This window comes from Mesoplodon densirostris, chromosome 19, assembly GCF_025265405.1.
Source record: "Mesoplodon densirostris isolate mMesDen1 chromosome 19, mMesDen1 primary haplotype, whole genome shotgun sequence".
NCBI classification, from domain to species: Eukaryota; Metazoa; Chordata; class Mammalia; order Artiodactyla; family Ziphiidae; genus Mesoplodon; species Mesoplodon densirostris.
The window spans coordinates 6668479-6694578 of NC_082679.1; the positions used below are offsets into that span (position 1 = coordinate 6668479).

At 51.5% G+C, this 26100-nt stretch overlaps 2 protein-coding genes across 3 annotated transcripts; one reads left to right on the top strand and one right to left on the bottom strand.

Moving 5' to 3' along the window:
- Positions 1 to 2897: 2897 nt before the first annotated feature.
- Positions 2898 to 8973, bottom strand: NR1H2 (nuclear receptor subfamily 1 group H member 2). Of its 2 annotated transcripts, XM_060084534.1 has the most exons (10): positions 8867 to 8973; positions 8608 to 8741; positions 8056 to 8117; positions 7853 to 7972; positions 7242 to 7532; positions 6900 to 7159; positions 6508 to 6687; positions 5761 to 5860; positions 3483 to 3691; positions 2898 to 3165 (listed from the first exon to the last, which is right to left on the bottom strand). In XM_060084534.1, exons 3-10 carry the CDS (start codon positions 8096 to 8098, stop codon positions 3019 to 3021), a joined length of 1350 nt encoding a protein of 449 aa, XP_059940517.1. In that variant the 5' UTR covers positions 8099 to 8117; positions 8608 to 8741; positions 8867 to 8973; the 3' UTR covers positions 2898 to 3018. The 2 variants fall into 2 exon arrangements, with proteins under 2 accessions (XP_059940517.1, XP_059940519.1); XM_060084536.1 differs by lacking the exon at positions 7242 to 7532.
- A 9315-nt stretch (positions 8974 to 18288) lies between these two features.
- NAPSA (napsin A aspartic peptidase) lies at positions 18289 to 25799 on the top strand. Its single transcript, XM_060084390.1, has 9 exons — positions 18289 to 18530; positions 21936 to 22077; positions 22173 to 22296; positions 22488 to 22606; positions 22968 to 23167; positions 24225 to 24347; positions 24555 to 24699; positions 25243 to 25341; positions 25541 to 25799. Exons 1-9 carry the CDS (start codon positions 18463 to 18465, stop codon positions 25730 to 25732), a joined length of 1212 nt encoding a protein of 403 aa, XP_059940373.1. The 5' UTR covers positions 18289 to 18462; the 3' UTR covers positions 25733 to 25799.
- The last annotated feature ends 301 nt before the right edge of the window (positions 25800 to 26100 follow it).

Consider the following 26100-nt stretch of genomic DNA (forward strand, 5'->3'; position numbering starts at 1 on the left):
CCCTTCTGACGTATGCGGCTCAAAGCCACGCCCCTCCGTGCGGAAGCTTCGCGACCTAGTGTTATCTGAGCGCGCGCAGCGGTCGTAGGCGCTGGCCGTCAGTACGACTCCGCCAGTTCTAAGGTGCTAGGCGCGCCTCCTCTGCTTTTCCACCTGCCTCCTGGCCGAGGCCTTGCTCGGTAGGACCACCTGGGCACTGTTCATTCTTCAGCTCGCGCAGCCTGACCTTTTCCCTCTCCGTAGAGGCTGGCCGGTTCGCGCTCAGATCCTGGCCTGGTCGGTTCTCCTGGCTCACAGCCACAGTTTCCCCATCTGTAAACTGGACTCAGCGCAGGGCGGGCACACCTGTAAGGCGACAGGCACACTGCTTGGGATGGGACCGTCTCTTCTAACTACTCTCACTTCCGCTGTTCCCTCTCCCCCTTCTAAAAAAAAAAAATGTTTTTCAGGACCCAACCCATCCCTCCAAGCAACACCCTCTTCACCCTCGACCAGGACTGTCCATCCAGCTCACCTCGGTGTCCCCTCAAGGCGCAAGAGAAGGAGACATTAGGAGAACTCCACTGCCCTTCCTTGCTTTGAACTCATCTGGGCCTTTTGTGAGGCCTTGCCGGACTTCCTCTTCCAGCTCCCACGTTGCCCCGTGCTGACCCCATTAAAGCCCCTATTCCCTTACCTTCTAGCAGTCCTTGCTCAGCCCCCCATAACCAGCCCTGACTGGTAGACAACTCCAAGGAGGGACTTGATCTTTTTATTTATTTATTGTTTTATTTTTTAAATTTAATTTTAATTCTGGCCGTGCTGCCCAGCTTGTGAGATCTTAGTTACCCGACCAGAAATCAAACACGGCCCCCGGAAATGAAAGCGCAGTCCTAACCACTGGGCCTCCAGGGAATTCCCTAATATATATTTAATTGAATTGAATTTTATTTTATTTTATTTTTTTGTCGGTACGCGGGCCTCTCACTGCCGCGGCCTCTCCCGCCGCGGAGCACAGGCTCCGGATGCGCAGGTCCAGCGGCCATAGCTCACGGGCCCAGCCGCTCCGCGGCATGTGGGATCCTCCCGGACCGGGGCACGAACCCGTGTCCCGTGCATCGGCAGGCGGACTCTCAAGCACTGCGCCACCAGGGAAGCCCCCTAATATATATTTTAGAGGTTACTTTCCATTTACAGTTATTACAAAATATTGGCTATATTCCCCATGTTGTACAACACATCCTTGAGCCTATCTTACACCCAATAGTTTTCACCTCCCACTCTCCCACCCCTGTTGGCCCTCCCCCCTACCGGTAACCACTAGCTTGTTCCCTTTATCTGTGAGTCTGCTTCTTTTTGTTACATTCACTACTTTGTTGTATCCAGATTCGACTTATAAGTAAAATACAGTATTTGTCTTTTTCTCATTTCACTTAGCATAATGCCCTCCAAGTCCACCCAGGTTGCGGCAAATAGCAAACTTTCATTCTTTTATGGCTGAGTAGTATCCCATTGTGTATATACACGCCACATCTTCTTTATCCATTCATCTGATGGACACTTAGGTTGCTTCCATATCTTGGTAATTTAAATCATACTGCTGTGAACACTGAGGTGCACGTATCTTTTCGAAGTAGTGTTTTTGTTCTTTTTGGATATATACCCAGGAGTGGGCTTGCTGCATCCTGTGATGAGTACTAGTTTTAGTTTTGCTTTTGGTTTTGTTTTTGTTTGGCCGAGCCGCATGGCTTGTGGGATCTTAGTTCCCAGACCAGGGATTGAACCCGGGCCCTCAGAGTACTAACCACTGGACCACCAGGGAATTCCCCCCGTTTTAGTTTTTTGAGAAACATCCATACTGTTTTCCACGGTGGCTGCAAGGAGAGACTTTATCTTGTTCACTGATGTTTCCAGTGCCTCATCTTGTATTTGGCACATAGTAAATGCTCCATACATTTTAAATTTTATTTTATTTAATTAATTTATTTATTTATTTAGCTGCGTTGGGTGTTCGTTGCTGTACGCAGGCTTCCTCCATTTGCGGCCAGCAGTGGCTACTCTTGGTTGCAGTGCGTGGGCTTCTCATTGTGGGGGCTTCTCTTGTTGTGGAGCACGGGCTCTAGGCGCATGGACTTCAGTAGTTGTGGCGTGCGGGCTCTAGAACGCAGGCTCAGTAGTTGTGGCGCACGGGCTTAACTGTTCTGCAGCATGTGGGATCTTCCCGGACCAGGGTTCGAACCCGTGTCCCCTGCACTGGCAGGTGGATTCTTAACCACTGCGCCACCAGGGAAGTCCCAAAATGCTTCACACATTTTTGCTGAATGAATGACATCTGTGACCCCAGGATGGCCAGCACAGTGCCTGGCCCCCAGGAGACTTCAGCCAATACTTGATTGAATGAAAGCCCCTTCTCATCCACTTAAACCCTCCTTGTCCTTCAGGAGCGGGCTCCAACCACCGGGAGGTGACTGTGAGGTTGTCAGGGGCCTCTCCTGGGCACCCATAGCGCCTAGTCACATCACCCTGAACCCTTCCCATCTCAGCACCAGGTCCACGGGGGTTGGTGTCCATGAAGACCCTGGCAGCCCCTCCCCACCTCAGACTCACTCTGGCTCAGGGCAGGTTTCTATTCATATTTTATTTTCCTGTTTTTTTTTTTTTTTTAGTTTTTATTAAATAAAAGGAGCAGAGGGAGGGGGGCCTGTGTCTCTCGGGCTCTGGGGGAGCCACAGGCCCTCCCCTGCATCCCAAGGTGCACTGCGTGGTAGGCTTGAGGTGTAAGCTGGGCAGGGAGGGCAGCTGGGAGTGCTGGGAGAGGTCGTGATCTGTGACCCATCTACCCCTCCCAGGAAGACTCAGTGGGCGGGGAGAGAGGCTCCCGGACCCCGACTGGGGCTCATCCTGAGGGTTGAGGGCTGGCGGGGCCAGGGCCTGAGCTCCAAGCCACAGGGCGGGACCCCAGGCCCAGCCTGGCCCGTCCACACCCCCGTGTTCATTCACTGGAGGGTGCAGGGTGGTGGGGCAGGGTGGCCGGGCCCCTCATTCGTGGACGTCCCAGATCTCGGATAGCAAAGGCGGCAGCTTCTTGTCCTGGAGCCGCAGGGCGAAGACCTGCTCCGAGTGCACGGAGCTGAGCGTGCGCAGGCTCACGAGCTTCATCAGCATGCGGGGGAAACGCAGCTGGTCCTGCGGGGGGGACGGGAGGGAGTGGGCGCGGGTCAGCCCCTCAGACCACCAGGAGGGCCCCTCCGTGGGTCGAGCCAGGACAGACAGTGTGGCGCCCCATGCGTGGACTAGGCCCGGCTCCTTGTGGAGGGGACAGGGGCTCGAGGACACACTCTTGCTGAGAGGACGCTGACCAGAGCTCAGAGTGCCGTCAGGGGTGCCGGGGGCGGCGACAGAGCTGGGCTGGGACTAGGCAGCCGGCCCCTGGCCCCAGGCTGACCCCACACGGGTCTGGACTTCCTGTCCCTCCCCAGGCCGAAGGGGCTGGGCTCTGGCACCTGGGGCCTCTTGATGCGGGTGTAGGACAGCAGCGCGTCCACGTAGGGCTGCTGCAGCGCCTCGACTCGGCTCGGCTCCTGCACGTTGGGCCTGTCGGCCGAGAAGATGTTGATGGCGATGAGGAGGGCGTACTCAGCATCGTCCAGGCCCAGGCGCCTCATGGCCCGCGAGAACTCGAAGATGGGGTTGATGAATTCCACCTGCAGGCCTGCAGAGGTGGGAGGCCCGGCCCGATGAACCCCCCCGACCCTGAAACCGGCCCCCGGGCCTGGCCCCTGGCGCTGCCCACCTTCAGCAGGGTGAGCGAAACAGCAGTAGGTAGAGAGTGCTGGTCACCCTGTAATCCCACTGCCTGTCAGGGTGCCTGGCACGTAGTAGGTGTGCCATACCTCTCGCCCGAACGAAGGAACGAGTAATGAGCGTGAACACTTAACTCAGAATCTTCTACCACCCCATCACCCGCTTCACTTCCTTCCTGCCTTCCCGGTTCCTCTCCTTGGGAAAACGAAAGAAGTTTAAGCCTAGGTCACATTATGTCACCCCCTGCAGTGGCTTCCCCTGCTCTCCGAGTGAAGCCCAAAGTCATTGCCAGGCGAGACTCATTCATTCATCAAACTCGATTGAGCACCTACTGCACGCCAGGCCCCAGGGTAGAGATGTTTATAAGACAAAGCCCCCTGCTCTCGCTGGAACTTACCGTTGGGGCTCGAGGGGACAGATAGTAGACGAATATGTAAGGAAACTATCCACCCTGTGAGATGATTCTGAGTTCTCTGGATCAAGGTAACACAGGGAAGGGTAATTGGGGCCCACGAGAATCGTGTCAACATCTTAGACAAGATGGTCACCATAGGGTGACATTGAACGAAGGCCTCCCTCAATGCAGAGTGTCTGACCCCAAGGAGGGGAGGGAGCAAGTTACCAGGATGTGTGAGTGTTCCAGGTAGGGCACCACCCGTCTGTTTTGCCTGGAACTAGACTTCCTGGGCCCTGAGACTTTTAGTATTAAAGTTGGGAAGGTCCCAAGCCAACTGGGATGAGTTAGTCCCCCTAGTTCTGGACAGAGGGACCAGCAGGTACAGAAGCCCTGAGGCGGGAGCACAGTTAGTGGTTCCAGTGAGAGGGAGGCCAGTGTGGCTGGAGGAGAGTGAGTGAGAGGAGAGGGCAGGAGATGAGGGCTGAGAGGGAGGGGGCCACACCCTGCAGGGCCTGGGAGCCAGGTGACGACTTCGGCTTTTCTCCCAGTGAGATGGGAGCCATGAACAATTCTGAGCACAGGAGGGACATGAGCCAACTTGTTTGTTAACTGAATTCTTCTGACGACTGTGTGAACAAACACACTGGGTTGGGGTGGAGGTAGAAGCCCAGTGAGGGGCCCCTGCAATGTTCCAAGGAGAACCAACTGAGGCGCAGACTGCGGTAATGGCAGAGGATGCGGGGGATGTGATGTGAACCAACCTCCTCTCCAGCCCCATCTCCCTGTGCTCCAAGCCTCCTTCTGGTTCCTTCAAACCGCCCGGCTCTTCCCCACCTCAGGACCTTTGCACATGCTGACCTCCCTGCCAGAAACACTCCCCCACAACCCAGTGCTCCCCTGCCAAGCTTATACTCAAAGGGTTACTGGGACTGTCCTGGGTGTTGGAAGGGCCAGGTGTTAAAGATGAGGTTAGCAGCAGATGTCCAGGAGTACAGAGAGGTGCCCCAGGGAGAGATAACGGGAGAGAACAAGACACACTGAGAAAGCCCAGAGGCCAAGGGAGCAAGGCCTTTGCACGTGCATTCCCTGGTGGCTAATGCTACTCCTCACCTCCCTTTTCCTAGGTGATCTTTGTCACTCCTCTAGCCTCAGTTCAACTACGCTTCCTCCAGAAGGCCATCACCTAGGTTACATCCCCAAGGAAGTGCTCTTGGAGGGCAGGGACCAGGGCTGCCCTGTACGGCTGGGGAGGTTGCGCATTTCCTGATGGATTGAGATCCAGCCTCCCTCATGTGAGACCAGGCTCGAGGAGGAGAGAGTGTCTTTTCTTAATTCTTACCAAGATGCCCTATGTGACAGCAGAGACCCCCGTTTCATCCTGCACTGTGTCCCACTGTGCAGAGTCGGTGCTCGGTAAACGTGCTCCTGTCTCACTGCAAGGTGGGCTCAACCCTCACCCCACTTGGGAGATAAAGAAACAGAGGCTCAGACAGGGATGAGAGGGCCCCGCATCTCGCAGCCAGCACGGACCCAGCAGGCGCCACTTGTGCCCCCACCGCCCAGCCTGCACTTGGCCTTACCTGCGCGGTGGAAGTCATCCTTGCTGTAGGTGAAGTCTTTCAGGAACGTGATGCACTCGGTCTCGTGGTTGTAGCGTCTGGCCGTCTCCAGCAGCATGATCTGAGAGCGGGGGGGAGAGGGATGGGCAGGGGTTTGACAGTGACCCTTTAGCCACTGTCCTTCCTCTCCTGGCCTGAATGGGGGCCCTGATCTTGCCGGGATCATCCCTCACCTTCCCTCACCCCCGCCCCGCCGTTCTCACGGCCACATGGACTGTGGTCAGCGTGTTGGACACTCCGAGCTCTCTCCCTCCTCCAGGTTGGGCACCCCAGCCTCCTCCACTCAGGACCCTCTCCCCAGGTGGTTAGGAGGCACGGGGCAGAGCTCTTTGTTTACTACCACGCACCCAGCACTTGGAATAGGGCACGGCATACACTAGGCACTCAATGTTCATTCATTACCATTGCTTGGTTTAAATGTCAACTCCCTAAATAAGCCTTTTCAGCACATTCCCTAAAGTGTGTCCCTCCAGCCCAATCCTCAATTATTCTCAGCCTCAGGCCTGTTTCCTTTCTCTCCTTGCCTCGTGGGAGGCTCTGATGACTTGTTTAGTATTCTGATCTCCTGAAGAATACCATCCCCACCAAGGCAAGGACCAGAGTCTGGCTTGCCACTATGCTCCCAGCATCTGCCCTGGGGCTTATCTCTGGGGTTCCTTGAGGGCAGGATGGAAGGGCCTCCCTGAGGCTGGGCGGGCCGGCCATTACCTCAATGGTAGATGCCTTCAGGAGGGCGATCTGGTCCTCACGACCCAGCTGCAGGAAGCCAGGCACCTGCTTGGCAAAGTCCACGATCTCCTGGACTGAGATGATGGCCAGCTCCGTGAAGTGGGCAAAACGCTGCTGGCGAGCATCACGGGACTGCGGGTCTGCGCCCAAGGGCCAGGGCTGGGGACGTGGGGGCCAGGTTACTCTCAGGATTTCTTCCATAAGCCCAAGGCCATGGGGGCCCCTTGAGGCAAAGTCTACACCCTAGGAGGCCCCCGTCTCAAAGCCCCTGCCCTCTGGAGCCTCATTCTCTCCCCGTGCCCTAGACTGTGGCCCTCTGAGTTTGACCCTCCTGGGGCCATCACCCCTCAAGGCTGTGGAAGGGGCCGTACCGTGACTTTAGGCTGGTCAGAGAAGGAGCGTTTATTGCACTGCAGCTGGGCCGCCACCAATTGCTGGATCATTAGTTCCTGAGCGGCTGTTAACTGGACACCCTCGCCTTCCACGGAGCCCTGGCCACCCCCGTCAGACCCTCCAGGGGAGGCCCCAGGCCCAGAGGCTGAGCTGCTGCTGACTCCCAGCCCTGTGGGTGACGACTGCTGCTGCTGCTTCCGAATCTTCTTCTTCCGGATCTGTTCTTTGGAGAGGACGCCTGTTGGGGAGACACAGGCCTCAGTAGAGGTCCCAGGCCTGGGCGGGGGCCAGGCTGGCACTGCTCCCTCCCTGGCACTCACACTGCTCCCGCATCCCAGCCTCCTTGCATTTTCGCAGCCGGCATTGCTGGCACTTGCGCCGCATGAAGGCATCCATCTGGCAGGTTCCACCGCCCCGGCAGGCGTAGCGCCCGGCCCCGCCTCGGATCACACTTCGCCTGAAGAAGCCCTTGCAGCCTTCGCAGCTGAGCACGTTGTAGTGGAAGCCAGAGGCTGTGTCCCCGCACACCTGGCACAGCTCGTCGCCCAGCATCTTTGGAGCCGGGCCCTTCTTTCGCTTGCGCTCCGGCTCCTCTGCTGTGTCTAGGATGACTGGCGTTGGTGGACAGAAGCCACGCGAGACAGAGCCACAGAGATAAACGGCAGCCAGAGCGACAGGTCCATGAGAGATCGGAGGCAAAGAGTCAGAGTGTGGAGAGTGATCCAGGGAGATGGCAATTCACAGGGAAAGATGTGTATGTCAGTGAATCCCAAAGAATGGGTCAAAATAAGAGATGTCAAGGACTAACAGAAGAAAAAAATCAACAAGAAACTGGGGTTGCCCATCCCCATTTCTGATCTTTCTCCCTTTCTAGATCCCTCCCTAAGCCTCCATACCAACTCCCAGCCCATGTCCCTGGACCCCGTCTCACCCACGACGGAAGCTGAGTTGGCCCCATCAGTGCCTGGGACATCAGGATCCGCCCCTGGGCACGGCTCAGGGCCATCCTCCTTTCCATCAGGTGAAGAAGAGGGGGTGCTAGGGCCATTTCCTGGGAGAGGGAGGCACAGTGAGTTTCTCCTGACAATAATCTGCTGGCGGGGGGATGGCTGGGTTGGGAAAGGGGTCACTCACCAGGCAAGGGGGTGTCCAGGGAACTCGTGGCGGGGGTGGACATGGTGGGGTCACGGAGCAGCCTGCAGAATACAGGGGGACTGAGAGCCTTGCGGGGCCAGGGAGGGTCAGGTTAGGCCAGCCACAGGTTTTCATGGGGCTACCTCTCTTTCCTCCATCTCTCAGACTCTTCCCCGACTGCATACACACCCCACCCCCAGTCCCTGCCAGTCTACATACCCTCCCATCCAGTTCCAATAGGGCCTGCCCCTTTCTGCTCCAGGACAGCCTTCAGGTGAGTCTCAAGCCCCTCCCTCCTCTAGACTCTGCCCCTCCTTTAGGCTGCCTCCACTCCAGATCCCGCCCACCGGCTTTTTCCAGATACTGTCCCTTCTGCTTCAAGTGCTCGGCCCTCACTTCCTCACCCCACTTCTGCCGAGGAAGCACCCCTACCTCTCATTCTGACCCCATCTCCTCCTATTATGCTCCGCCCACATATCGTTTCCTTCTAGGTCCTTCCCCATCCCTTCCAGGGCCCGCCCCACCTCCTCCCATCATACTCCGCCCCCACACCTCTCTCCAGGTCCCGCCCCTCTCCGAACACCAGTGGGGGGCGGGGCTCATGGCTGCGCGCGAGGGTCTCGTGGGCGGCCTCTCGTGGGGTCCCCTACTCCCGTTGCCCTGGAAACAGCCGGGGGCTGCGCGAGCTACGGAGGGGAGACGGTGGAAGGAGAGAAGGGGGCTGAGCCAAGGAGCGCGGGGAACATCGGGAAGCCCCAGGCCCAGGGGTCCTCCCGCGTCTCCCCACACTCGAGTGCACCTGCTTGCGTACCCTTGGTCTGCTTCTCTTCCTCCTCCTCTGTATACACTGGCACGCCGCCGCGACCCGGGTCCCCTCAAAACTAACTTCGCCACTTCTTCCGGCAACCCCACCGTGCGTCACTTCCGGGAGTGGGCGGGGAGTCAGGGTGACGGAATTCCGGTCGCTCTAGGGCTAGCCTAATCAGCTGCCCCGCACGGAAGTCGTATGCCAACCGGAAGCTTACCTTTCCGGATAGTTCCACGGGGGGCTGGCAGAAGAGTTCCGGACCCATTCAATCAAGCGTTGGGCAAGAGGGCGGCATGGCAAGACCCAAACCTTCCCGCCCCGCCCTGCGTGGCTTTAAACTCTGCCCTGTGCTTCTCTGGGCTTGCGGGCCAAAGATTTACTCTGCATCATCTCCACGACTACAGATCCTTTTCGCACACGGCTGATTAAAAGCACGTTTGTCCCTCCTGGGTTGTTGTAAGTTTTCCGATTTTGGAAGTGCACTGCTTATTGGTTTTAAATAAGTTAAATTACAAACCTAGACCTAGAAAAAACCTGGAAAAAATATATTTTAAAAATAATTTGGTGGGCTTCCCTGGTGGCGCAGTGGTTGAGAGTCCGCCTGCCAATGCAGGGGACACGGGTTCGTGCCCCGGTTCTGGAAGATCCCACATGCCGCGGAGCCGCTGGGCCCATGAGCATTGGCCGCTGGGCCTGCGCGTCTGGAGCCTGTGCTCCGCAACGGGAGAGGCCACAACAGTGAGAGGCCCGCGTACGCAAAAAAAAAAAAAAAAAATTGGTGATAGGAATAATTATTTTAAAAAGTAACCTTCCTCTACGAAAAAGATAAAAATAATAGTTTTTAAAGAAAACTCGGGAATTCCCTGGAGGTCCAGTGGTTAGGACTGGGTGCTTTCACTGCCGTGGCCCACTTTCAATCCCTGGTTGGGGAACTAAGATCCCGCAAGCCCCACAGCAGGGCAAAAACAAACAAAAAAACTCAGAATACTTGAACAGGTAGAAGATGGAAATTGTTCCAAAGTCTTTCCACCGTGATAATCAGATCTATGTTGAGCGTATATGTATTTTTTTTAATGGGGATATATGCTCCATACTCTTTTGTAGATTGTTTTGTCCATTCCAGCGTGGCCTTCAAGCTGTGTAAATTTCCATCCGAGGATGTTTACCAATAAAACGAGTGGCTAACATGGGCATGGGGGATGACTGAATGGGTGTCTCTGCCACTTCCTCAATGTGTAATGTTGAGCCAAGCTATTTACTATCCCTGCACCTCAGTTTCCTCATCTGTAAATTGGGACCAACAAGAGTTTGTTGTTGCATTGTCATTGTGATTAAATGAGGTAAAAACCATGAACCTGGCCAGGCTCAAATAAGGAGCCCAGTATGTGTGAGCTATGTTTATTCTGGTGAAAATTATTTTTAACTTTTCACTGTTAGAAAAGTGCAAACAGCTGAAATAGACTGAAGATGGACAACAGTTTGGGGGCAAGTCACGTCACTCTCAGTCTCAGTTTGTAACCAAGCAGGACCCTAACGGGCCTTCCCATGACAGACCCCTCCACTATATCCTCTGCTGTAGATTCTCTCTGAAGTGAAACAGGAGAGAAGGGGGCAGGACATAATTTTAAAAGAATGGCATAGCCCAAGAACACGACATAAACCTGATTAGAACCAAATAGGTCCAAGATGGCGGACAAGTCGACTTCCACTAGACCTTGAGCCTCAGTATACACTCATTGTAACACATCAGCAAGCTAAATGACACACCCACAGGCGCCACGACAGTTCCAAGTCCAACCATAAAGGTCAGAAAGTGGGCAATGGCTTAATCACTGGAAATCCCCACCCCTTCCCCAAAATAGCTGGAATACTTCTCCCACTCATTAGCCTATGAAATTACCCACCCCTATAAAAATTGACAACCCCATATCCTCGTGCCGCTCTCGCCTTCTGAGATGGCCCACACTCTGTCTATGGAGTGTGTTTCTCTCTAAATAAATTCACTTCTTACTATCACTTTGTCTCTCACTGAATTCTTTCTGCAATGAGACATCAAGAACCTGAGCTTCATTAAGTCCTGAGACCAGGTGTGTGATCTCCGTTAAAAGACCTTGGGTTCAAGTCCCAATCTAGGTTTTGGCTGGGTTTGAGTCCTGGCCTGTGGGTTCAAGTCCCAATTTGAGTTACACAGTTTCAGAAGTATAATAGTATCTCATGATACTATACACAGAGAATAGTATCTCATGCATATTTCCTGAGTTTTTCAGATGCTAAGAACCACCACCAAATGTAAGACATTAACTACTTGATGATCATAGCCCCCAGATCTACTGATACCTAAGGACTGATAGTGTTAACTGCCCCGTTACCTCAACATCAACTAAGCAGAGAACTATGCACGAGCTGATCACATACCCTGGGTTGCCCCTCCCTCAACTTGCCTTTAAAAATGAGGGGGGGGGCCTCCCTGGTGGCGCAGTGGTTGAGAGTCCGCCTGCCGATGCAGGGGATACGGGTTCGTGCCCCGGTCTGGGAGGATCCCATATGCCGCGGAGCGGCTGGGCCCGTGAGCCATGGCCGCTGGGCCTGCGCATCCAGAACCTGTGCTCCGCAACGGGAGAGGCCACAACAGTGAGAGGCCCACATAACGCAAAAAGGGAAAAAAAAAAAAAAAATGAGGTGGGGGGGGTGGTAGGACTTCCCTGGGGGTGCAATGGTTAAGAATCTGCCTGCAGGGCCTCCCTGGTGGCGCAAGTGGTTGAGAGTCCGCCTGCCGATGCAGGGGATACGGGTTCGTGCCCCGGTCTGGGAGGATCCCATATGCCGCGGAGCGGCTGGGCCCGTGAGCCATGGCCGCTGAGCCTGCGCGTCCGGAGCCTGCGCGTCCGGAGCCTGTGCTCCGCAACGGGGGAGGCCACAACAGTGAGAGGCCCGCATACCGCAAAAAAAAAAAAAAAAAAAAAAAAAAAAAAAGAATCTGCCTGCCAATGCAGGGGACACGAGTTCGAGCCCTGGTCCGAGAAGATCCTACATGCCGCGGAGCAACTAAGCCTGTGCGCCACAACTACTGAGCCTGTGCTCTAGAGCCTGCGAGCCACAACTACTGAAGCCCATGTTCCACGACTACTGAAGCCCGTGCGCCTAGAGCCTAGAGCCCGTGCTCCACAACAAGTGAAGCCACCACAACGAGAAGTCCACCCACTGCAACGAAGAGTAGCCCCCACTCGCTGCAACTAGAGAAAGCCTGCATGCAGCAACCAAGACCCAACGCAGCCAAAAGTAAATAATTTTTTTTTTAAATGAGGGGGGAGGGATAGATTGGGAGTTTGGGATTGACATGTACACACTAGTATTTAAAATAGATAACCAACAAGGACCTACTGTATAGCACAGAGAACTCTGCTCAATATTCTGTAATCACCTAAATGGGAAAAGAATTTGAAAAAGAATAGATACATGTATATGTATAACTGAATCACTTTGCTGTATACCTGAAAATAACACAACGTTGTTAATCAACTATACTCCAATATAAGATTAAAATTTTTTGAAAATACTTTGCTGAAACCCTTTGGGGAGTTCAAGGTTGGAAGATGCGCCACCTGTTCTTGCATTGCCCTGCCATAAACCTTTCTCTGCTCCAAACTCCCATGTTTTGGTTTGTTTGGCCTCACTGTGGTCTGTGAGTTCAGGGGTAACAGCTAGTCTGTAACAAAATGATATTTACACCAACAAAGGTGGATGACAGAAAAAATATGGCAGCCAAATCTTTCTTCAAAATATAGAATTACTGTGAATTTGAAAGCTACAGTGCAGTCTGACGTAGGAATGCTATATCATCAACTCAAATGTCTCTGGCAGTGTTGTAGTGGGTGATGCAATTTTTCCAAAATTATGACCAAGTCTTTTTTTGTTTGTTTAGTTGTTGTTGTGTGTTTTTTTTTTTTTCATCTTGGCAGCATGGCTTGCGGGATCTCAGTTTCCCAACCAGGGATTGAACCCTGGGTCACAGCAGTGGAAGCGCTTTACCTTAACCACTATACCACCAGGGAAAGCCCCTGACCAACTCTTAATAAACTTATCAGTAAGACAAGGTAGGAATACTTTTGGCTTGTTCTAAAACAGGCAAAGAAGGCCAGAATGGCTGGAGCTGTGTAGGGTGGGATGAAGATACAAGATAAGATCATAGAGGGAACACAGATCCAATCATGAGGACCTGTGGGCTAAATGTGTTCAACACTGGCTGAGAATTCACAAAAAACAGTCCCTTGTCCAGGGTGACACAAGTGGACTACATTTCCCACCTGCCCTTGCAGCTAGGTGTGATCACGTGACTCGGTTCTGGCCAGTGGAACTCCCGCAAAAGTAATAAGGGCAGTGAGCGAAAGCCAGGCCTGGAGGCTGACTCCAAGGTGTCTGGAGCTTCAACCCACGCCCGCCGCCCCCCCACCCCGCCACGAAAAGTCTAGTAGGGACTTCCCTGGCGGTCCAGTGGTTAAGACTCCAGCGCGTCCACTGCAGGGGGCGTAGGTCCCATCCTTGGTCGGAGAACTAAGATCCCGCATGCCACGCGGCGCAGCCAAAACAATTTAAATTTAAATTTAAAAAAGAAAAGAGTTTTAACCAATATTCTTATTTTTTGTAATGAGCCTAACTTGCTGGTTAGATTAAAATGCTATTTTCTTTTTTCTTTTAACTTAAAAAAATATTTATTTATTTACTTATTTTGGCTGCGCAGGGTGTTGGAGGCAGCACGCACGGATAGTTGCAGCATGTGGGATCTATTTCCCGACCAGGGATCGAACCCGGGCTCCCTGAGTTGGCAGTGAGGAGTCTTACCCATTGGACCACCAGGAAGTCCCCTAAATGCTATTTTCTAATGCTGCATAAATGCAGTATGTACACAATTGAGCCCAAATAAAATTACCGTTTATGTTTTCATCAAATGGTGAACAAGCTCATGAAGACAGTTAAAATGTAATTTATGATTATGTAAATTAAGCTACCTTCAGGACACTAATACGTAGATAAAGGAGACTTTCATTATTGTGAATCAATATGTCATTAACCTTGAAAATTATATACAGTTGTCACAAACATTCCTTAAAAAGTAAAAAAAAAAAAAAAAAAAAAAAAAAGAGGACAATCTCCAAAAAGAAAAAAAGGAAGAAAGAAAGGAAGAATCTAGTAACTCTTTATCCAGTCGAATCTTGAGGCTTGATTGTTCTGAGTCTGGAGAAAGGTGTCAGGCCTGATACTTACCTCCAGGGCTCCTGGTCTGGTGTTGGAAGTCGACCCGGTTACAAACCACTATTTGACAGAATACGGGTGATCCAGGTCTCGTTTGCTGATTGTGTTCAGAATACATCTCCCAGCTACCTTAGGCAGGAGGCAGTCAGAGAGGACTAACTTACCTGACTTCTTTGTGTCACCATTTCAGGCAACGGGAAACACAGGGACAAAAGCAGGGAGGCTTGAAAGAGACCCATGTGTTCCAGGATTTCAGCTCAAGAAACCAGGGAGGAAGGTAAAGTTTAAAAATTAAATTTTTTTCAAAACAAATTGCTGCCTTGGGGAAGGTGCTTAATAAATACTTGTTGGATCTCAGTAAATTAAGTTGAATTAAGAGACTGGTTCATAACTACAAGAAAGTTGATCAAATATTATTGTCAATGTAAAAACGATGCGTGTAGAGTCAACCATTTTTGTAGCGTGTATACTAATTTTTAAGAACATTTTCGGGAAGTTTATGTGGAAAAACAAATGAAACTGTATTATCAGAATTCATGTAAAATAGACTGATCAGAAAATATTTTTCAAAAAGAAAATATTTTTCCCCTTACTGAATAGAGAATAATCACAAGGCTTTACATTTCTACCTGTTACGAGTATAATTCCTAGAGTTTGACTAAATCATAAACTAGAACTCTTTAAAGAAAAAGAAAAGACACTGATGGGGGGGGTTTGAAAGAGCGGATCTTGTCTGAGAAAATAGGCCCATACCACCACCGTGTGAGCATTTACGGATTTGCAGGCAAGACCTTTCAGAAACCACTTAATCTTAGAGAATTGGGACCGGGGACTTCCCTGGTGGTCCAGTGGACAAGACTCCTTGCTTCCACTGCAGGGGGCACGGGTTCGATCCCTGGTCGGGGAACTAAGATCCAGCATGCCGCGCAGCATGGCCAAAAAAAAATTGGGGCCGGAAGATGCAAAATCCAGTCTGAGGGGGGACTCTGAGGTGTCAAGACTGAGTATTCCAGGCTTCCCTGGTGGCGCAGTGGTTGAGAATCCGCCTGCCAATGCAGGGGTTCACGGGTTCAAGCCCTGGTCTGGGACAACTAGTGAAACCCGCGCGCATAGAGCCTGCGCTCCGCAACAAGAGAAGCCACCGCGATGAGAAGCCCACGCACCGCAACGAAGAGTAGCCCCCGCTCGCTGCAACTAGAGAAAGCCCGCGCGAAGCAACGAGGGCTCAACGCAGCCAAAAATAAATAAATAAATAAAATTTAAAAGCAAAGAAAAAAAAAGACTGAGTATTCCAACTGCTGAGACAGAGGAGGGGGAGATGTGGGGAGAGTTACTGTAGAGAAACTGGCCCTCCATCTGCTGTGTCAGGGAAATCCCTCAGCGCAACAAGTGCTCAAAGTGGGTTGTTAAAAATATTTATTGACCCTTTGCAAGATGCCAGGCGCTGTCCTAGGTGCTGAGGACAGAGTGGCAAGTGAAACAGACCAAGATCCCTGATGTTGTGGAGATCAGATTCTAATGGGCAAACAAATGTTAAAGATAATAAGTAAATTACCAGTATAGAAAGTATCACTGGGACTTCCCTGGTGGCGCAGTGGTTGAGAGTCCGCCTGCCAGTGCAGGGGACACGGGTTTGAGCCCTGGTCCGAGAAGACCCCACATGCCGTGGAGCAACTAAGCCCGTGCGCCACAACTACTGAGCCCGCGGGCCACAACTACTGAAGACCGCGCGCCTAGAGCTCGAGCTCCTCAACAAGAGAAGCCACCACAATGAGAAGCCCGCACACTGCAACGAAAAGTAGCCCCTGCTCGCAGCAACTAGAGAAAGCCTGCGCGCAGCAATGAAGACCTAATGCAGCCAAAAATAAATAAACTAATTAATTAATTAAAAAGTATCACTGGGCTTCCCTGGTGGTGCAGTGGTTGAGAGTCCGCCTGCCGATGCAGGGGACACGGGTTCGTGCCCCGGTCCAGGAAGATCCCACATGCCGCGGAGCGGCTAGGCCCGTGAGCCATGGCCGCTGAGCCTGCGTGTCTGGAGCCTGTGCTCTGCAACGGGAGAGGCCACAACAGTGAGAGGCCCGCGTACCACACACACACACAAAAAAAGTATCACTGATTCTAAGAAGCATGTGGTTTACTACTGATGACATTAATTATGTCGTGTTAATTTCAGTTAATGAAATGTTAGAAGATGTCAAGTGCTATGGGGAAAAAACAGATCAGGGTAAAGGAGATTGGAAATTCTGGGGGAGGATGGTTGACATATTCAATAGGGTAAACAGGGTAGACTTCACTAAGAAGGTGGCATTTAAGCAAAGATTTGAAGGAGGAGAGGGAGTGAGTAAGGTTTTCTGGAGGGAAAACATTTGGACAGAACAGCCTGTGCAAAGGCCCTGAGGCAGGAGTATGTCTGGGATGTTTGAGGAACAGCCAAGAGTGAAGGAGGGGGAGTGAGAAGAGATGATGTCAAGGAGTGGATGAGGCCTAATCATATAGGGCCTTTCAATTCTGTAATGCCTTTGGTACCTCTGATCCTTTGATCCTACCCTTCTTTTCCTGTTTCCCTCATCTCTCATGTCCTCCCTTCCTTAGGCTACATAGATTCTGTGGTCAACCACCATAATCGTGCCCTTGCACAAATAACATTAACGCCCTTACTCTTTCTCCCTCGGTCATACTCGCCTGGCAAAACCCCAACTCTGGTTAAAATGAATTCACTGCGTCTGTGTGCCTGCTCTCACCCAGCTGAACTTGTGAGTGGACACACTTCAGATGTGTGACTGCAAACACTCAGAACCAAACTGCAAGGCTGCCACAGTTTTCTTCTCCAGTCCCTAAGAAATCATTTTCTCATCTTCTTTCTCTAAACCTCTCGCAGCCCTCGCCCTTTTCATTCTCACTTCTTCTTTTGCTGAAAAACATAGAAGCAATCAGAAAGGAACTTCCCCATGCTTGCCTTAGGGACACTACTTGCTCACCTTCAGAGGACACTGCTGTCCCTCCCGTGACCGTGTGTGGACAACCTGTAAGAGGCCAACCCCTCCACTTAGGCACTGGATCCCTTCTCCTCTCCCTATTCAAAACTCTCCCTCCTGCAATATTTCCTTCTCTCTCTTGCATAATTATTTGTACAATGCTTAAGCCTTTGTTCCTTTAGGATTCCTCTTCACTGAATGCCCACACTTCCCGTGGTGCTGCTGAGGATGCTTCCTGAAACTTGCAGGTCCTAGGCCCTCCCTCTTTGTAACTCCACCCTGAAGATCACTTTCCTCCAGCATCTACCTAAGGGACTTTCCTGCTACAACATCCTAAAGGAAACCCAAGTTCAAGAGGTGGGGCCCCAACCATTTTGAAAGCGGATCCCCTGGCCTTACTGAAGCCTTCAGATGATGGCAGCCTCAGCTGACATCTGTCTGCAACCCTATGAGCCAGAACTGCATGGTCAAGCTACTTTCAAAGCTTTAACGCAGAAAGCCCCCCAAAAATAATAATAAATGATTCTTTCTGTCTTAAAGCACTCAGTTTGGGGGTGATTTTTACACAGCATTAACTAACTAGTACACTCTCCCAAGTTTGCTTTTCTCTAGGTCTACCCAGTCCTTGTAAATGGAAATAACATTAACACAGTTGAAATAATGTAAATGAATTGTTTTTCTGGCAGATTCTTGGGCTCTGTCTCAGGCCTCTGGAGCCAGAATCTCTGAGGGTGGTACCCAGAAATCTAGGGCACTTTTAAACTGGGTTTTTGGGTGCTCCTAAATATTTGAGAAACTTAATTATGGAAAAGGGGGCGGACAGAGAGACACTGCAAATTATTTTTATGCTTCTTCAGTGGTGGTAGGGCTATGGACTTTTTGTGTGTGTGTTTCAGTGTTTTCCAAATAAAACAATAGGAGTCAGGGGTCCTGACACGTTGGCAGGTCCCACTTAATATGGGGCAGAAGACGTCTAGCCTGACCCTCTCTTCCTTCCCCCATCCTTTCACAAACGCCCCGCCCATACATTTGTTTGCCCCAGAAAACTCTTGTGGTTAATGAGTCACAGAAAAACTGAAGTGATAGTTATAAGTAAAAGCAACAGTAGCTAAAGAATGGGTAAGGGAGGGGCGCAGGAGACTCTCCACCACCACGGAAGTCGGGAGTGAGGCACGCCAATACTGCCGGCGACGCTACCAAAGTATTTGGCACATTCCTTCCCAAATACCACCCAACACTCCCACATCACCCACCAAGAAACTTCGTGTCTTAGGCACCTCTCAAACCTGGAAGTGGGCAGTGAACAGGGCGCAGTCTCCGGGGAAAGAAAACAGAGCCGCAGGACGCCTGGGTCCACACGGGTCCCCAGAGATGTCTCTGCCGCTGCTGCTGCTGCTACCGTTGCTGACCATGGAGCCCACTGGGGCCACGTTGATCCGGTAATGGGGACCCCCACCACCCCAAAACCTGGGGCGGACTCCCTCTCTCTTACCCTTCAAGTCTGGGGCTCCCCAGTCCAGCGACCCCCAAACCTGACACCCCACAATCCATGATTCCTATCTTTTGGGTTCCCAGATCTCCAAATTGGGCTCTCACCCCTGAGGGGTCCACCCTGATATCTCGTAAGACCCAAGCCCTTTGAGTCTAAGGTCCTACACCCTGAGACCCTTAGTTGGGGACCGTCCCAATCTTCTTAGTACACATTTTTTGGGAGAACTCTGCTGATCCCACCCTGAGCTTTGATGATATGGTACTGAGATCTCCAGACCTGTGACACTCGTCTTCCAACAGATCTTGGAGACCCAGATCTGTGACATTTAAATTGAGACTCCCCCAGATTCGCATCTTCCAAATTGTTGAAGTCTCAAGAAGTTCCGTTTTGGGGACTCCTATGACCTCCCCCCCACCTCTGGTGCCTCCCCCAATCTCTCCCTTCCTCTCCTCTCTTCTCTCCACTCTCTGGAACTCTTGATGGGGGGGGGGTCTACTTTTCCAGGAAACACTTTTTCACCACTTCACATTCTTAAGCCTCTCAAAGACTAAGTCATGGGTGGTGGCTGCAAAGATGTGGGGGGCAGGGCCCCAAGGAGAAACTACAGGCAGGTACAAAAAGATTACTGCATATGATATTTGCTAACCTACTTTTTGAACTTAAGAGGTCATAACCACTTCCCAAATCAACGCAAAAAGCAATGATTCTCTGAGTCGACTCAGGACCACCAACATCCGCTTGAGCAGGCCCCAGGAACTTGTTAGAAATGCAGATCCTCAGGCTCCATCCTAGACCTACTCAATCAGAAATGAGCAGTTCTAGGGACTTCCCAGGTGGTCCAGTGATTAAGACTCCGTACTCCCAATGCAGAGGGCATGGGTTTGATCCCTGGTCAGGTAATTAAGATCCTGCATGATGCATGGTGTGGCCAAAAAAGAAAAGAAAAGAAAAAGAAAAAAAGCAATTTAGCAGTTCTAAATTTTAACTAGCCCTCTAGGTCAGGGATTGGCAAAACACTCAGCTCAAGAGCCAAGTCCAGCCTACCAGCTGTTTTTGCAAATAAAGCTGAATGGAATTCAGCCATGTTCATTTGTTTACATGTTGCCTATGGCTGCTTTTGTGCTATATTGACAGAATGAGTAGTTGCAACAGAGATAGATGGCCTGCAAAACCTTTACAAAAAAACTTTTCCTATCACCCCTGCTCTAGGTGATTCTGCTTCAAAACAACTTTGCAAAACCACTGGCATAGAGAACTACTTTCCCCTTTTTAGTGGCTGAATGGATTCCATTCTAGGTTTTTTTTTTTTTTTTTTTTTTTTGCAGTACGCAGGCCTCTCACTGTTGTGGCCTCTCCTGTTGCGGAGCACAGGCTCCGGATGCGCAGGCTCAGCGGCCATGGCTCACAGGCCTAGCCGCTCCTCGGCATGTGGGATCTTCCCGGACCGGGGCACGAACCCGTGTCCCCTGCATCGGCAGGCGGACTCTCAACCACTGCGCCACCAGGGAAGCCAGAGGCATGTTTTAGAGCAGAGCTGAGATGTACCCAGCGTTGGCCATTGCGTGGACAACAGTTTTCAAAATCAGGCACATCCTCATAAACACTTCTTTGTGCACTTGTCTAATGATCTCCTATAGATGAAATTCCTAGAATTAAAACTAATTGGCTTAAAAGCTGCACTCCCAATTTTGACTCATGAAGTTACCAAACTACCCTCCAGAAAGTTTGTGTCAATCTACACCTCCTAACCTCCTAGCCAACAGTGAGTATTGGTAATTCTATGCCAATCTGCAGGGGGAAAAAAAAAAAGAAAGAAAGAAAAAGAAAAGGTCTCTCACTCTTGGTATTCCCATTTCTTTGATAACTATCAGGGTTGAACATCTTTCCATGTGTTTAGAAGTTGCAATTCTTTTGAAAATTACCTGCTTATTTCTTTTGACCATTTTCCTACTTAATGTCAAGAACTGTAAAGTTAGTTTGCCACAGTTTCATGGCTGCTGGTGGAAGACACAAGATTCCCAGGTGTGAGGCAAAGGACAATTTAGTACTCCCAGCAATAGTAGTAGCAAGTTTTGTGCCAGATTTCTGGGAGCCTTTTTGGGAGCCTCGGTTCCCACAGGGTGAAAGGAATGGAGTCAGGTGATATGTGCACAAGTGGTGAGGTGCATTACAGCAGGGGAAACCCTAGGCTTGAATCTTTTATAATGGATCATATGCCTGCCTGCCCTTTGCTCCAGAGAGAGACACTCTCTGTCTTCCAAGGCTGTTCACTAAACAAAATCCGTGAAAAGACACTCTGGACATAGGCAGTCTGTGTCTCTGCAGAAATATAAGACTCATGAATAAGTGCCTCCCAGCACAGGGTTGCTTATCTTATTTATTTGTAGAAGCTCTTTGCATTTTAGAGATACTAACTCTTTGACATACAACTTGTAATTATTTCCACTAGATTTTTTTCTCTTTTAACTTTGTATGTTGGGGGAAGGGTGTACAGAAGTTTAAAATTTTAGAGACAGCCTTATCAATATTTCTCCCATGATTTCTGATCTTCCCATCTTTTCTGAGAAAAGCCCTCCTTTTTCTAGAATCATGAAACTTTACTTCCAGTGCTCTTATAATTTTACACTGCACATTAAGTGTGATGTACATTTGATATATCTGGAATATATTTTACTGTAAAAAGTAAAATTGGGATTTGGTGCTTACATTTTTCCCCCAGCGCTGAAAGTATGTAAGGGCTTTTGCAAAGGCTAGTTTTATGTTGGGGTTTTGGGCATTTTTAAAAGTTTATTTTATTAAAGTATAGTTGATTTACAATGTTGTGTTAATTTCCACTGTGTTAATTTCCAAAGTGATTCAGATATATATGCTATATATATATATTCGTTTCCATTATGGTTTATCACAGGATATTGAATACAGTTCCCTGTGCTATGCAGTAGGGCCTTGTTGTTTATCCATTCTATTGATATATACATAAGAGTCTGCATCTGCTAATCCCAAACTCCCCATCCATCCCTCCACCACCGCGGCCCCCCACCCCAGCATATGTTAGGGTCTTTGGAAAACTTTGCGTATGTCCATTCCGGAATGGCTTACTTTACATAATTTGGAAGGTCTTTTATTGAAACGTTTTGGGGAAAGCCTATTTGGAATGGTGCACTCTTGTAGAATCTTTGGGGAAATTTGTCATCGTGGTTTGGTAGGTGTTTGGTAGGGTTTCTGGTAATGACTATTACTATAGGGCCATGGAGATGCTTACATTGTCATTATATCCTATTTGGGGAAGTCTGTTATAGAGGATCTCCAGAAAGGGTAGCTCCTTAGCTGTTGGTATCTCCTTCCCCCACAGGATCCCACTTCGCAGAGCCTACACTGGACTCAGGGCCCTGAACCCACTGAGGGGATGGGATAAGCCAGCAGAGCCCCCCAGGTTGGGGGCTCCATCCCCTGGGGACAAGGACTTCTTTGTGCCTCTCTCCAACTACATGAACGTGAGTCACAGCCCCCCACAGCCCCCCGCCGTCCCCAACCTTCCTGCCCTTGAAGTCAAGCTCTTCATCCAGGACCTCTCCTGTTTTGCCATCAGGTCCAGTATTATGGGGAAATTGGGCTGGGAACGCCCCCCCAAAACTTCTCTGTCGTCTTTGACACTGGTTCCTCCAATCTCTGGGTCCCGTCCGTGAGATGCCACTTCTTCAGTCTGCCCTGCTGTGAGCTGTCATGGGGGAGAATAAGGCTGAATGGGGGTAAAGGGAGAAGGGGGGCTGGGCCCGGCCTTCCCAAGGGTTTTTGAGGACCTGTTCTCTTCCAACGCACCCTCACAGGTGAGTTGGCTGGAGAGGCAGGAGGCACTGGGGAGACCTCTTTCCCCCAGTGACAGCTCCCTCACCTTCTGACCTAGGGCTCCACCACCGCTTCAACCCCAAAGCCTCCAGCTCCTTCCGGCCCAATGGGACCAAGTTTGCCATTCAATACGGAACTGGCCGCCTAGAGGGCATCCTGAGTGAGGACAAGCTGACTGTGCGTGACCTTGGCCCCGGGAAGGCTTGAGCCTGGGAGAAGCCCATCTCTAAGATTATCTGGTTTAGGGAGGGGCTTGAAGAGGCGGGGCCTCCTGGGTAAACGGATGGGGCTTTTGAATTGCAAGGCCGGGCTTCCTGGGGAAGAGGGCCGGGCGGGGCCGGGCGGGGCGGGGCGGGGCGGGGCGGGGCTTCCCAGGCAGGGGTGGGCCTTCTCAAGTTACGAGGCAAAGCTTCCTAGGCAGTTGGAGTTGTTTACAGATGTCCCCAGACCTGGGATTCATGCCTTGGTTTGGGAGACTTCAGAGACGTGTAGGTAATGTCCTCCCGGAAGTAACTTACTCCATTTGAATCTACCCCAGATTGGGGGAATCACAGGTGCATCGGTGATTTTTGGGGAGGCTCTGTGGGAGCCCAGCCTGGTCTTCACATTTGCCCACTTCGATGGGGTATTGGGCCTCGGTTTTCCCGTTCTGGCTGTGGGAGGAGTTCGGCCCCCGCTGGATAGACTGGTGGACCAGGGGCTTCTGGATAAGCCTGTCTTCTCCTTCTACCTCAACAGGTAATGGCGGAGGGCCTACCTTCCTCTGAGTCCTAGCCCCAAGAAGGAAGTTCTGCCCTCCTTCAGGAAGTCCCTTGCCCAGTAAAGGAAGTCCCACTCTCCATTCAGGAAGTCACTGCCCCAATATAAGAAACACATGAACCCTATTCATAGGTTCCACTCACTAAGCAACACCTTAAGACCTACTAAAGAAACTCACCATCATTTAAAACGTTCCATGTTTCAAACTCAAACCAGGAAATTCCATGCCCTACCCAATCAAATACTGAATTTAAAAACCCCATCTTCACCATAAAGAAATCCCAATTCCATTTGAGAACACATGTCAGAAGTCAGGAATTGCCCATTTTAATCTAAGAAGTTACATCTACCTTTTAGGAAGCTTAAAACTTATGCTCAGAAAGCCCAAGCTGTTATCCAGGTAGTCTCCAGGCAGGAAATTCTTCGTCCCTTCAGTTATCCAGACGTCCAACCCAGGAGGTCCCACCCACCTCTTTTTTTTTTTTGCTGCAACTTGTGCCCCCTGCAGTGGAAGGGCGGAGTCCTAACCACTGAACAGCCAGGGAATCCCCCCACCCACCTCTTAGTAGATCCTGACCTTCCACACTTCCAGGAAGTGCCTGCCCCCACCCCCCCTTCCTATCACTCTCAGCCAACTGAGGAAGTCTAATTCCCCGGAAGTTCTAGACATGCAGTTCAGAAAGTCTCATCATCCACTCGGGGAGACTGATTCCTCACAATCACACCTTCCAAGGCCAATTCAGAAACCTCAATGCTCCACTCCCCCCAAAAGCTCTACCTTCTACAGTCAAACCAAGAAGTCCTATGCCCACTTCAGGAAGCTCCCAAGACCCTAAAATCCTAACCTCCACCAAGAAAAGCCCCATTTCTCTTCACTTCTTGCCTTGCTTCCAGTCCCAACATCAAGGCCCTGCCTACATCCCACTATCCCACCTAGAACCCAGACACCACCCCATTGGCAGAAGTCCCTCCCTTGGCCACTCCTGGGGCTGGCAGGAGAAATGCCCATGACACCTACAGCTGTCTGCTTCTGCAGGGACCCTGAGGCAGCTGATGGCGGACAGCTGGTCCTGGGTGGCTCGGACCCAGCACACTACATCCCACCCCTCACCTTTGTGCCAGTCACGATCCCTGCCTACTGGCAGATCCACATGGAGCGGTGAGGAACCTGGCCTCCTAGGTCGGGGAGGAGTGGGCTAGAGCCTAAAATCCAGTGTCCTGGGGTGAAGGGAGCCGAGGACCCAGACTCCTAGGTCTGACGGAGGAGGGATTGTGGGCCGGGACTCCTGGCTCTGCAGGAGGAGGGGGCTGGGGGTCTGGCCTCCTAGGATGCTGGCTCTAATGACTGCCTCCTTCTGCCTCACAGTGTGGAGGTTGGCACAGGGCTGACTCTTTGTGCCCGGGGCTGTGCTGCCATTCTGGACACAGGCACGTCTCTCATCACGGGACCCACTGAGGAGATCCGGGCCCTGCAGGCAGCCACTGGGGGAGTCCCCCTGCTAATGGGGGAGGTGAGGACCTGGTGTTTGGTGGGTGGGGGCTGGGGAGGCTAACAGGGATTTAATGGTGGACATTGGGCAGGATGCTCCGGCCTGCGGGTGGGAATCGCATGGCCAAGAGGTATGCACGGGCTGAAAGCACTGGACCTTGTGAGTGAGAGCCCGGGGGTTAGTGAGAGGAAGCAAGGACACCTCCCAAGTGTCTACTCTAAGTGACTTCGGGGACAGGACCGATGAGAGTGAGTAAACTTATAATTAGTATAAGACTAATTACATACACCTATAGGCCCAGTATGGCCCGTGGGCCACCAGTTTTTGATTTTCAATTAGAGGAAACGAGGTGTTGATCAAATGGGAGCCTAGGGGAAGTGGCAACAACTATATAGGAGTGAGGGAAAAGCCAATAAGGCTACAGAAGACAGCAGAGCTGACCACACAAGGTCCTGAATACCTAGCTGCCCAAAACGGACATTTCCCTGTTGCATTGGGGAGTCACGGAAAGAATCTGAGCAGAGAAGGAACCCCTCGTCTCTACTTGCTCCTCTTTTCCCTCAGTACCTCATCCAGTGCTCGAAAATCCCAACGCTCCCCCCAGTCTCCTTCCGCCTTGGCGGGGTCTGGTTTAACCTCACGGCCCAGGACTACATCATCCAGGTAGGTGGCAGTCACAATGACGTCAGAGTGACGCGTTGAGAGGGTGGGGCTGGGAATGAGACATCACTAGGGCCAAGCAGGGACCACATAAACATTTCTAGTGCCCACGGTAGTGGGTGGGGCGAAGCTCTGGCTTCTAGAAAGAAGGAACACCGGTGGCCGTGACACGACACCTGTGATCCGTCTTGTTGCCTTGTAGATTGCTCGGGGTGGCGCCCGTCTCTGCTTGTCTGGCTTCCAGGCTCTGGACATGCCTCCGCCCGCAGGGCCCCTCTGGATCCTCGGCGATGTCTTCTTGCGCAGCTACGTGGTCGTCTTCGACCGTGGCGACAGGGAAAGCGGGGCGCGAGTGGGGCTTGGTCGCGCTCGAGCTCGTGGAGCAGGACAGTGAAGGGGTGGGCTTGCGCAGGCGCAGTTCTCCGGTTGAGGCCCTGGTTACGCGCATGCGCATCCCCCGATACTCAGTAAAAATCTATTTCTATTAAACTTACCTGGGTCTCTTTCTTTCTTTCTTTCTTTTTTTTTTTGCTGTACGCGGGCCTCTCACTGTTGTGGCCTCTCCCGTTGCGGAGCACAGGTTCCGGACGCGCAGGCTCAGCGGCCATGGCTCACGGGCCTAGCCGCTCTGCGGCATGTGGGATCTTCCCGGACCGGGGCACGAACCCGTGTCCCCTGCATCGGCAGGCGGACTCTCAACCACTGCGCCACCAGGGAAGCCCCCCACCCTTTTTTTTAAGCGCGTGATTTTTTTCAGAAAAA

Coding starts and splice junctions, on each gene's coding strand:
- NR1H2 (XM_060084534.1), bottom strand. CDS start 8,098: ATGTCCACCCCCGCCACGAGTTCCCTGGACACCCCCTTGCCTG. Junction 7,533..7,852: donor CAACTCAGCTTCCGTCGTGG/GTGAGACGGGGT, acceptor CACCAACGCCAG/TCATCCTAGACACAGCAGAG. Junction 5,861..6,507: donor TGAAGGCATCTACCATTGAG/GTAATGGCCGGC, acceptor CCCCGCTCTCAG/ATCATGCTGCTGGAGACGGC.
- NAPSA (XM_060084390.1), top strand. CDS start 18,463: ATGTCTCTGCCGCTGCTGCTGCTGCTACCGTTGCTGACCATGGAGCCC. Junction 22,078..22,172: donor CTCTCTCCAACTACATGAAC/GTGAGTCACAGC, acceptor TTTTGCCATCAG/GTCCAGTATTATGGGGAAAT. Junction 23,168..24,224: donor TTCTCCTTCTACCTCAACAG/GTAATGGCGGAG, acceptor CTGCTTCTGCAG/GGACCCTGAGGCAGCTGATG.